This window comes from Misgurnus anguillicaudatus, chromosome 19 (assembly GCF_027580225.2).
Source record: "Misgurnus anguillicaudatus chromosome 19, ASM2758022v2, whole genome shotgun sequence".
Lineage (NCBI taxonomy): Eukaryota > Metazoa > Chordata > Actinopteri > Cypriniformes > Cobitidae > Misgurnus > Misgurnus anguillicaudatus.
The window spans coordinates 22514481-22527283 of record NC_073355.2 but is presented as its reverse complement, the minus strand read 5'-3'; the positions used below and the strand labels follow the sequence as shown (position 1 = coordinate 22527283).

Below are 12803 nucleotides of genomic sequence, written 5' to 3'. Positions count from 1 at the left end.
AATAACATATATAAGTCACGGTAGACTATACGTCGCGTTTATTTAGAAAATTATTTCACAAAATCCAAGCCGAAGAACAGACATTTAATTTGGAAAGGCAAGTTATTTAACTAAACAATAGCAGACAGAACAGCGGGCTAAATAGATGTTAGCTCGATTTACTAAAAAATATAGTGCATAATTTTTGTGTCCCTCTTTTTAAGCAGGTTTCACGTGGAATTTTAAGCAATTGCTTAATTTTTTAGCTTAAACTGCTTAAAATTCCATGTAAAACTTACTTTAAAAAGTAGGTGCAAAAATTATGCACTATATATATATTTTTTTAGTAAATCCAGCATATTATTTTTTTAAGTGCAGAATCCATTGATTTACATAAATACAGAAGCAGCATATGGCAGACTCTCGCGGCTGTAGACGGTAATTTTGTCTTTTGCCTCATAAATGTCAAAATTAATTCATGCTGACTTACAAGGCGCACCTGACTATAAGACGCAGCACCAGCAAAGTTAAGAAAAAAAAAACGCGGCTTTTAGACTGAAAAATACAGTAACAAAAACCTATTGCACAAAAGTGTCAAACATTTAAAGGGGACATTTCACAAGAATTTTTAAAGATGTAAAATACATTTTTGGTGTCCCCAGAGCTTGTATGTGAAGTTTTAACTCAAAATATATAGATCATTTAACATCTTAAAATTGCAACTTTATAGGTGCGAGCAAAAATGTGCCGTTTTTGGGTGTGTCCTTTTAAATGCAAATGAGCTGATGAAATGGAAACACTGATCGCTATGATGGTGGTTTGTTAAAATTGAAACTCAATTGTGCAGTCAATTATTTTTTTCTCTCTTTCTCTGCACTAAAGGGAAGTGTCATGGTTGGATAGTGCAGAATAAGGGGCGGTATTATTATAATAAGATCCCTTTTTGACATCACAAGGGGAGCCAAATTTCAATGACCTATTTTTTCACATGCTTGCAGAAAATGGTTTACCAAAATTAAGTTACTGGGTTGTACTTTTTCAGGTTTTCTAGGTTGATAGAAGCACCGGGGATGCAATTATAGCACTTAAACATGGAAAAAGTTAGATTTTCATGGTATGTCCCGTTAATAATTGGTAAATCAGGTAAACTCTTGCAGTTAAACCTTATTTCAACATTATAAATGTCAAACATGACATAACCCAAGGTTTGGAGTATAGCTTTAAAAAGGTAGCTGCTAAAACATTAATTCAAGGTTAAGCATAGTTTAAAAAGTCTAGGTAATTATGACAAATTAATATATGTTAATAACTAAAGCAGTCTTGTGACTCTTGATCTCTGAAATATGTTAATACTATCTAACTCAGCATGTCTCATTCACTCACATCTGCAGCAAGGTCTTGCTTCAGGCGGGTTACATGAAAATCTAATCAACGGTGAACATGTTGACATTGAGTTTTCACACTTTCAGGGCTGCACGTGAGAAGTCTTACACATGGATGCTGCTCTCTCTGTATATGTTTAGAAAGTGTGATATGTGTGGAAAGTGTGAAACGTGTCATTATGCAGAGGAGAAGAGCCGTGGGTGTTGAATATAAAAAGAAAAGGAGGAAAGCAGAATTAGAAATCAAGATGCAGGTTTGTGCTGGTGTGTGTTTTGTATGTCTGATAAAAAGATGTTCCTCTATTCTTCTATAGGCTATATATATATATATCGGTGCTGCCCCACTTTCCCATGATTCCCTGGAGCTCAGGGTTGCACCATCATCAGCAGGCTGGAACTGAACACGCTAACTCTCAAATCATTTGGCTCTGTCTCATTTAAAGCTGCAAACCATTCTTCAAAGCATCTTAGACCAAAATGTATTATACATTATCTCTGCCTCTGTGATGCACTGCAACAGCCTGCGCTTTAGCTTTGAGAAAACACACAAAGTGAGAGAGAGGTTTGCAAATACAGATGATGTTTAGAAACATTAGGGTGTTGGCTGCACATGAATAGATGCTCCCACAGCCACATTACTACAGTCTAAATCTGAATTTTTGTCCATATATCATTTATATACATATACAGCCATCGCCATTCCATTACAGCAGTGTTTTTTAGCTGGATTAGAGGTTCAAAATACTGTGCACGAGAGACAGTATTATTTTAGCAGGTGTGGTTAATCACTGTAATCACTGTATACTTCCTGTTGTAAGGTCCCAAAGGATTGCCTAAAACACAAAATTTACAGTTACAGGAAAAATAAAATTTTCCCACACTTCCTGCTTGAACAGAAAATGTGCCACCAAATCCTTATTACCTGACAAGTATGTTTAACATTTTCCAATGCAAAAGTCACAGGCACAGTGCTAGGTTGTTGGGGATGGATGCTAACAGATTGCTATATGATTGCTATAGCATTGTGGGTGGGTGCAAGGTGGGTACAATACCCAATAGAATACCCACAGGCTTTTTTTAAGCACCACAATCAGGTAAAAAGATGAGGAACGTGTAAAGGTTACAAGTATGTATATTGCCATGCCACTCATCTCGTTACATTATGCTATCTGGATATAACTTGTATGTATCTTATGCCTAGTTAAGGGGATTTTATAATTATTTGGTTCATAACTTCCTACTCTGAAAGTTTCATCAATTGTGCATAATGACAGCAACTGCATAAAGTTAAGTCTATTTAGTATTATTTAGTAATGCAGTAATTTGGGAAAATGTGAATAATTGCAGGCTGATTTAATTTTTTTGAGGGGGGGCATAACAAATGTGGTTACCCTGGGGCACTATAGTGTGTTAATCTGGGCCTGCTGACACATGGGGTACTATGCATTGAAAAAGCGCCATATGTTGCCCCTGGGACAACATTTCAATCAAGCAATCAAATTTCAGTTTAAGATTGAAACCTGGATTAGCTGCATTTAGAGCATTGTTTTCACTCACCATTTTATAGTTCACTTATGGTTAGGGTTTGGGGTGAGTTTAGGTTTTATTTACAAAAATGTTGTCCTTGGGTCAACACAATATGTTGCTCTCTCCCTCCCCCTCTGCCCATCTCTCACTTGGCAAAATCAGGTTGAGCGTGTATATATATCATTCATGCCCATTAGACAAATAGCATGAAACTAGGTTTTGGGGTTTGTTTTAATCACTAACCCTAGCAAGCATCATTAATATTCACGAAATGAAGAAATAGACAAAAATGTCAAGAATTACTGCCTCACAAGACCCAAGACTGTACATATAGACTATTAACCAAAAGTAATCTGTTACATTTTTAAAAATGCAATATGGGAGTGATGTGTCATATAAAGAGTGAAGCCTCCCATTCTGTGTGCATCCAAGTGAGGCTTTTATCTCTTCTAACCTTTCTTCTTTCTACCCTTATTCTGATTGACAGCTGGTAGATTAGGAGGACTGCTGGAATTTGGTTAATGGCGAAGGGGGGAAGGAATAAAGAGGGAGGGGTCGCAAAGAATCCAGTCTTAATCAGATCTAATGAGCCAACAGGCATGAGAAATCAGTTCAAGAGTAACATCCAAACCAATGTCAACCTGTCACGTTTAAGATTTATGAAAATACCAGTGTAACACAAAGTGGATAGAAAAAGAAGATATTTGAGATGGTAAGAGTGCAAAGCTTACAACAGCGAAGACACAGACTTGTCAGTTTGGGCACAGTGTGCATACAAATCACTGCATTCCTCCACTGCCATCAAAGCAAATTCACAGAGCTGAAGCAATACACAAACAATGTAAACAGCTATTATAAAGACCAACAGAGCTCAATGGGCATGATGTCTACTCATTTGATTTATGAAAAGCTCTCGTTGTCTTTATTTGATAATAAAGGGCCACTATTACTGAGGTCTGTGTTATGTAATTGTCGTACCATTGAGATGAGGACTTGCTCGAAATAGCCTAAATTTAAGTGATCTTACAGTGTAATGAGGTCATGTGCACGTTTTACAGCAAAAATGGCTTTCGTTAATGTACTTTTAGGACAATGCATAATACTGACACTGAATCTCTAATGCTCAATGCTTGACATGTTGCTTTATGGTGAGAAAGCTTTTAGGACTAAACATGTGATCCTATTTATTATTCCTTCAGGAGGTGAGAATGACACTACATACACCCCTGGGTGCTCACACCAACCTCCAGACAAAGATAGGAGAGATACACTTGATAAGCAGTACCACATTCAGCCACTAATAAGACGGACCACTGACATGTTAAAAGATTGATCACAGTGATGTAGTAGTGCTGCACAATGTCACCTAGAATTAGTGATGGTCGTTTTCGAAGCACTGCTTCATGAGGCTTCGAAACATTTTGTCTATTTATTGTTTATAGACAGATTTAATGACAAAAATGTGCATAATTAAAAGGGTAGTTAGTTTTAATGATTTGTTTGCCCTAAATAAAACTAAAAACACATATTACACTTTTAACTATGTCTTAATTAAGTTAAATAATTTTTTTAACATATTTTAATAAAAATCTTGCTATTATTTTGTAAAAAAAAGTGTAAAATGTTTGGCCATATCTGCTTTACACTATTTTGGCCAGCAGGGGTCCCAGCGTGTATGGTGTTTCGAACACTTCGAAAAACTGAACCAATTTTCGAAGCAATTGGTTCAATTGATTCGAAGCTTCGAAAAGCTTCGTTTCTCCCATCACTACCTAGAATTGCCTTTATAATTTGTCCCTGGCTCACAAGACACATGGTGATATTTTTTGGATATTTCTTCATATCTCCATTTTCTTCTTCTGTGTAGCATGAATGTGTTGACAGCCCATATAATCTTTTTTTGTATTGTCAGCACTTATTCAATGTTTAATATTTTTGCTACAGTATGCTAGTGTTGTGTGGCAGCTGGATTGACAGCAGCTGTAATACTGTGGCACTCAGCATTTTTGCTTTCATTTAAAACACCCGCAGAGGGCATCAAAAAGAAAAACCTAAACCTCTACTTAAAAATGTACAACATTGACTTCACAATCTGTAAACGTTTCCGTTATTTAATCTGTCAATCACTGTACAAATTGAACGCAGTGGGAAACTGATTATTCAGCCTGGTCTCACTGTTAATATATAGTATTAATACGTAACTTTCAAAAAAACAAAACATACTTTTTTGTAAGTTTAAATAGCTGCTGAAGCGTACAATGTAGGCATATTTGTAACATTTTATCACAGCACTATTACGTTTTTACAGCTACAAAACGTAAAACATTAGATAGCAGTATAATTTTATAGATAATGTTACCACCCTAATCCTACCCCAGACCTTACCCCAAACCCAAACCCTTTTTATACAAAATTTAAAATAAATATGAAATGTATTATTTTTACATTATGCAATGTAAGAAAGAAATGTATAGGAAAATTTCAGTAACAATATAGCATTTAAAAGATATTTTAAGCCACTAAGGGCTCAGTCACACCAAAAGCGTTTATGGCAGTTGCAGGCGCCTTTTTTGAATGATATTCTATGGGCAGGGCGCGTTTGCGCGCTGTTTATGCGCGCCGAGCGCCTTGCGGTTTTCTGCCGCCTGCCGCGCACGCGTTTTTGAAGGAGCGCTGAGAGCGGAGGAGCGCCTGACGTCATTCGCGTCTTCCATTGTCCAATCGAATGAGGGGAGAGGCGGGCCTTACGTTGTGGCGAGGGAAGTTTACAGTTGCTTTGAAGAACCAGACTCCACTCGCTCACTCTCTCTTGCGTGTTTGTGCTCCTCTTATCCTCAAACAAGGTCAGAGCAAGCGCCCTCTTTTTAAAGTTTCTGCTAATATGACAGTTAACAGCAAAAGAGCGCTCACGCTTCAATATTTGATTGACAAGACAGCTGACTCGGTGGTTGCTTAGCAATATGAAAAGCCGCGCTGCACTGCTCTTTTTTAAAAAAGGCAGTGCGTCGCGCCTTGCGTTTGCAAGCGTTTAAAGCGCTTTTGGTGTGACTGAGCCCTTATACAGTCCTCCCGCTAAACTTACCCTAAAATATGAAAATCATGTAGTGTTATTTATTGTGAAATTTCAAAAGCAGTACTAAAAGCAGTTAAAATGACGATGTGCTGCAGCCACGGTCCTCTCTGGAGTATATGATGAAGCACAGAGAAATATTAAAGTTATTAATCCACGAAAACGTTAATTCCGCTTCTCTCTGTCAAGGTGCACATTTTATATTTCAAATGTACTTCAACTAAAAAAAGTAACTGTGACGTAGCATGCAAGAGCCAATGAACTTTGATATCAGTGGCGTAAAGCAATGGGTCGTAAAGCTTCTTGAGGCGCAATATTTAAATTCAAATTCATAACGAATTTGAGATTTGGTGAGATTATGGTCGCCGATAAGTACTGGGATCAAGATCGCTGGATTAAGAGCTGAATTTGGATCTTTTCCTCGCAATCGGATGAATTTTAAAGATGTGGATTACAGCGAATGAATTAAATTAACAACTTTTGTGAATTTATGTTGTGTTTCGGTGTAATTATTGTTGAATATGAGCAGACTGCATATAAAATGCCTTTTGTGTGTCATGGCAAACAAACTAAATATTTCAAACTGGTTTAAATGATTACAAAAATGTTATTAATTTTAAGGTTTTAAAGTGTAGTCTTGTTTAATATTATGTTATTCTCTGAAGGTCATAAACATTTCATTAGGTAAATGAGTAAACTGTCCTAAATAATTAAGTCAGAAAATACGACTGAAAACATGTCATTATCATGAGTAAGAAATGCCAATGCCCAAGATATTAATATTTATGAATAGGAATACGTACAAATTTGTACGTTTGTAAAGCTGTTAATGCGTAAATAATTAACGTATTAGTCCTGTCAACATGTCCATATGATACGTCTTAGTGTGTCTTAAAACATAAGTACATGTGAAAATACACATGTATTCTCATTAGATCACGTTGGATCATGAGGGGGCGGTTTCCTGGACAGGGCTTATCCTAGTCCGAGACTAAAATGCATGTTTGGCTGCCTTAATTTTAAAACACTTTCTCCATATCTTAACATATATCAGTGCCATTGTTTTGTCTCAAGATATACTACAGTAATTTTTATGTAAGGTTTGTTTGTAAAAAACGACTTAAATGTCTTAATACAAGATAAACTATAAAGCCTAGTTCTGAATTAATCTAAACCCTGTCCGGGAAACCCATGTGCTGTACAGTAAACGCATATATCGCAAATACTGTAGTCACAAAAGGCTTTATAAAAGTATTTATGTTACTGCAGTAAGAAGACGGTTGCATTGAGGCTCAATTTTTTCATTTAGAAATTGACTTGCGCAATTCAGTCAGGAATTCTAAAAATGTAGAATGACTATGATTTTGTAATTTAATGGAAACTTTGAGAAATGATATGCAAGAGACACCAGATGATAAATTATTCTATAATTCATCACTTCTGAGACTCAGAAACGACTTCCCCATGTGACTGAACTAAAAGGAAAGTTTTTGAGAATCTTTAATGGCACAAAACTCTCTGCACTGCACAAACAGCAATGAAACCGCAACATTTCAAACATGTTACAATCAGATTTTAAATCTGATAACCTTTTCAACCTCTGTCATTTACTATTATGAGACTCTTCATAGACTCTATGCTGCCCTCTCACAGCAGGTAACATATGCTGGCCTGTGAAATTCAATTTCGTGTTGAGGTGTATTACTGTGTGCCTGATGAAAAACAACAGCATGCCAAGGCTTCAACTCACAATAAAACATTTTCATCTCATCTCATAACCTCTGTCTGTGCTTGATTCCATCTGCTGTAGATTATCAACTGTACAAAATACTGAGCAATTTGTACCTGTACTGTTTGTTTTAGTCCTGGACAAATGAGCATATCTGGAGACCACTCAAAATGTTACCAAAGATATATGCATATGTTTACTAAACCAGATATATTACCTCTCTTATGCATTAGAGTTGACGTTGTAAATTATTTTTTTCCATAGCGCAGTCGGTAGATCATGGAGCTAGTCACGTAAATATCATGGGCTTAGTTTGGAGCACACAAATCTTAAAAAGTACACTGAATGCACTATGTTGTTTTGTATAAAAGCAGCTGCCAACTGCATAAATGTTGCATAGGAATGAGGTGTGTGTCTGAAGCTGTTTTCTGCTCTGTCCACCAGCAGACATGAAGCCTGCAGTGAATCTCTCTCTCTCTCTCTCTCTCTCTCTCTCTCTCTCTCTCTCTCTCTCTCTCTCTCTCTGTTCAGTCTAGACCTCCTCAATAACCAGTACTAAAGTCTCTGTTTCACACATTTAGCTCAACCTATCAGCATACAGAGTTTCTGTCCTTCATATATATAAAGCAAGAAGGAAAGAATAAAGTATGGTATGAAATGGTCAAAACTATAAATTTGAATAGAAGCTGAAATTTGTTTTTGTAATTTTTGCAACATAAAAAAGGCAATAAATATCTTCTCCAGTGTAGTCTCTCTAGTGCAGAGTGCTGTGGTTATCCATCAATGTAATCAATGTGACAGACTCATTAGTGCTTGCTTGGCCTCTATCATAACTATCATTCAGCAATGGTCATTCTGAAGAAACATCTCAAACTCAGATCACGAACATGACTGACCTTACTAGTTATCATCGGTATGATGGTCTATAAAACAATGATAATCTAAATAGCGATGTTAAATATATATGATGATCTTAATGGAGTGAAGTAACTGTGAACAATTTCAAAATGTTATGTAAATTATTTAAATTCATTTTTGCACAAATAATAAAATGATTATTTTCAACACAACCAACATCTTTAGTTCATGCATTTGGTTACCAAGGAGACAAATTATTAAATATGAGACATAAAAAGGAAAATATATAAAAGCAAGATAAAACAGCAATCACATCAGTGTGATTAAATAACACTTCAATAAATGTGCTCACCTGATGGATGAGAAATCGGATCAGTCTGACAAACAGTATAAACAATGGCCCCTATAACAACACTGTTAATTCAAATACAATGCACACACTAGCTCAATAAAAAAAATTATAATAGCATAAAATCTATTTTAATTTTTAAAAATGTTGAACCCCAAAAATAAATCTGATGGTGTCAGTTTAATCCAAACAGAAAATTAACACTTCAATGCTTTTGGTTTGTGGATAAAAAGATGGACGGAACGAAAGAAAAAAAAGAGAAAAAAAAGAAAGCTGCAGCATGGCTAGAATCAATGTAAAGCCTGTGTCCTCTCTGCTCATTTGAAGTGCTAATATAACTCTTTACTGCAGAGCACATAAAGTGTAAAAATGATGCAGTAGACTTTACAGCATTATTATTACCATATGAACCTTGGCATGGGCCGGTAGAAGATTCTGGCGGTATGATAACCTTTAGCAAAAATACCACGGTTTCGTGGTGTTGCGGTATTGCCATTGCAGCACTAAAATGTGTTATTTTCAAATGCCAGGTAAAAATAAAGCCTTTAGATTATAATATGCTTTCAAAAAATATATAATATTTTACATAATGTATATTGAATGTAAACATCAAATCAATCACATGACTTAATGATTTAATGAATTTTATATAAACACAACTCATACCTTGGAGATAGTATCACAAAACATTTTAGTGGTTTTGAAACCTTGACCGTTTAAAACCTGGGTATACCTTAAAACCAGTAACTGGCCCATGCCCACATGACACTCATATCACACGTTTCACGCCTCTGTTAAAATAAATAAATCAGCAAAATTCGAAATATTTCACAGTCCATTGTTTTTGTAGCATGTTACAGAAGGCTGTTAAAAGGATGCGTCATAAAAATGCAGGATTTATGTATTTTTGTCTTCTAGGATTTGTGCCGCTCGTAAAGTTTACATCCCAACATCATTAAATAATTAGTGTGCTAGAATGTATTAAAAAGTAGTTGTGATGCTAATGATCATATTCCCAGTGTCTTTCAAAAACTGCAGATAAACTCTTCAGTCTGCAGTAATCTGTTGCAGTGTTTAATGTCCACAGGGTTGCTCTGATGCAGAAACAGCTTCCTCTGTAATTGTTTTGTCAATCCAAATTTGTTGATTAAAGGCCGTGCATTACAGATATCGATGAATGATATGTTTCGAACTACAACAACCCTACATGGCTAGCAGCTGGTGTTTTGAGCATCGCTTTGAACTGGATGCATGTCACATCTTTTCAAACACTTCCACCTAGTGGTGATACCAGAATAGTTACGATTGCTTTATTCCAGCATCACAAACAGCTCAGCATTAGCTGATGCTATCAAACACAATCACAGCAATAAAATAACAGTCGGGCCAACATCCTTCATATAGTAAATAGCAATTTTGGTACGGGTTTCGTACACAAACTAAACATTTATCTCTACCCATGCAGAAGTCAGATATTCAACCATGTATAAATTCAAAAGATGAATCCAAAAGAAGTCTTATATGCATATAAAAGGTCATTTTGTCATTTTTAAGAAATGTAATAGCATAGATGTGGCCTAAAAACACTATGGGGTCTTTAAAAGCACAATACCAGTAATAATACATGTGAAGTGCTGTGTATAAACTCTGTGGATGATGACAGGAATCTCTTTGGTCTTTGGAAAGACAGATCCATTGAGACACATTCAACATATTGCCACGAGCCATTAAAACATCCCGTGTCAGGTTATGTTTTACAAGGTTTGAACAGTAACTCAAGCAGCAGCCGGTGAAACAGTGGATTGCTGTGTATAGTGTGAATGAGAGCTGGCGTGGGGGTGGCTTTGGCTCAAATCAATATGTGATACATCAAGTTCACACACTAAATCTATACTGAACTTGAGGAACGAAAAATGTTTTCAATGTAGTTTTGGTTGAACAACAGACACATCTTCCTGTTAAGTGTTTTAATGCATTTAGATACAGAAGGTGCTTGTATAGTTTCTGAAATAGTTTCTAAATCAATTAAACACAATTAACAGATGTACGCATGTACAAACAAATATACTTAAGTAACAAACATACATAACTGGCCGGAGAGACTAAACCACATAGTCAACTACTATGCATCCTCTCCCTCATTGAACCTTGTTGGTACAGTCAACAGCCACTAATTAAACAAGATGCAATTAGATGCACATACACATCTTTTCATTTGACCGATCCCAATGTATTGGTTTTCAGGGGTCAATGGTCTAATTGGACATGTGGGAAGGAAAACATTTAAAGCTCCACCCACCTGATAGTAGTAGCCATTGTCTGTCTGGTACGGCTGTGCTCCAGTGTTCAGTGTCCCGAGTGCAGATTTCAGAATTTCCTCACAGCCTAAATAGACAGAAGTATTAGGAAATAAATATTAATCCTGTACAGAAAACAAAAAGCATTTAATGATAATAAGAAGAACCAAAAATAAACTAAGAATATGTTTCAACACCTTATACTGATATTTCATGTTAGTGTGGTTATAAATGTCTTTTCTTTTCTAAAAATTGCATACATGCTTTACAGCCACCACATGCTTGGTTAAAAATGTAGATTTAATTTATTTTAGTTTAAAAAGAGATTAATTCAGGAAATGTAGCTTTTTTCTTTCAGATACTGCCAATAATTCAAGAAATAGAGATATTATTATTGACATCTATTTTCTATTAAATTCAGAAATACAGCGGGGAAAATAAGTATTTGACACATCAGCATTTTTATCAATAAGGGGATATTGACACAAAAATTCTACCAGATGTAGCCATCAAGCTAAATATTGAGTTCATACAATGAAATCGGAACATTTAGGTGTGCAAGTTGAGTCATAATAAATAAAGTGAAATGACACACGGAATAAGTATTGAACACATGAAGAGAACAAGGTGCAAAATGGCATAGAAAGCCAGGTCAGTATTGAGAGAGAAACCCTGCCCCCGAACAGTACTAATTGAAATCAGCTGCTTTAGTTCTAATTGATGGCCTATAAAGGCTTCTCATTACCCAGGAGGCACACAGGAAAGACTTCATGATGGGTAAAACAAAGAACTCTCTCAAGATCTTTGTAATCTTATCGTTGAAAAGCAGTTCGATGGGAATGGTTATAGAATGCTGAATGTTCCAGTGAGCACTGTGGGGGCCATTATCCGGAAATGGAAAGAGCATCATTTCACCATAAACTGGCCACGATCAGGTGCTGCATGTAATATCCCTGTCCTAGGAGTCCAAAGAATAATCAGGAGAGTTCTCCAAGACCCAAGAACCACTTGAGCAGAACTTCAGGAAGACCTTGCATCAGCAGGTACTGTTGTTTCAAAGAAAACTATAAGCAATGCACTGAACCACCATGGCATCCATGCACACCCACCACGCAAGACTCCATTGCTGAACAAAAACCATGTTGAGGCTCGGTTAAAGTTTGCGAAAGAGCATTTGGAGAATCCTGTGGATTATTGGGAGACTATAGTATGGTCAGATGAAAGCAAAATTGAACTTTTTGGCAGTCATTCTGCACACCATGTTTGGAGAAGAAATTGCACTGCCCACCACCCCAAGAACACCATACCAACAACAGTTAAGTTTGGGGGTGGAAGCATTATGGTTTGGGGCTGCTTTTCAGCAAGGGGTACTGGCAGACCTTATATTATTGAAGGCAGGTTGAATGGAGAAATGTACTGGGACATTCTGGATAAAAATCTGCTGCCATCTACCAGAAAGCTGAAAATGAAAACACAAGGCCAAGGAAACAATGAATTGGTTTCAAAGAAAGAAAATCAAGTTGCTTGAATGGCCCAGTCAATAACCTGACCTAAATGCCATAGAAAATCTATGGAGAGAACTGAAGATCAAAGTTCATAAAAGAGGCCTAAG

The 12803-nt window shown here is 36.3% G+C and overlaps 1 protein-coding gene across 1 annotated transcript in view; it reads right to left on the bottom strand.

Moving 5' to 3' along the window:
- rab11fip4a (RAB11 family interacting protein 4 (class II) a) overlaps positions 1–12803 on the bottom strand; it is a 60131-nt gene that overhangs the window by 31995 nt on the left and 15333 nt on the right. Inside the window, exon 3 of the mRNA XM_055192952.2 lies at positions 11194–11279. Within this exon, the coding sequence (XP_055048927.2) occupies positions 11194–11279 (86 nt within the window). The remainder of the gene's footprint in view (positions 1–11193; positions 11280–12803) is intronic.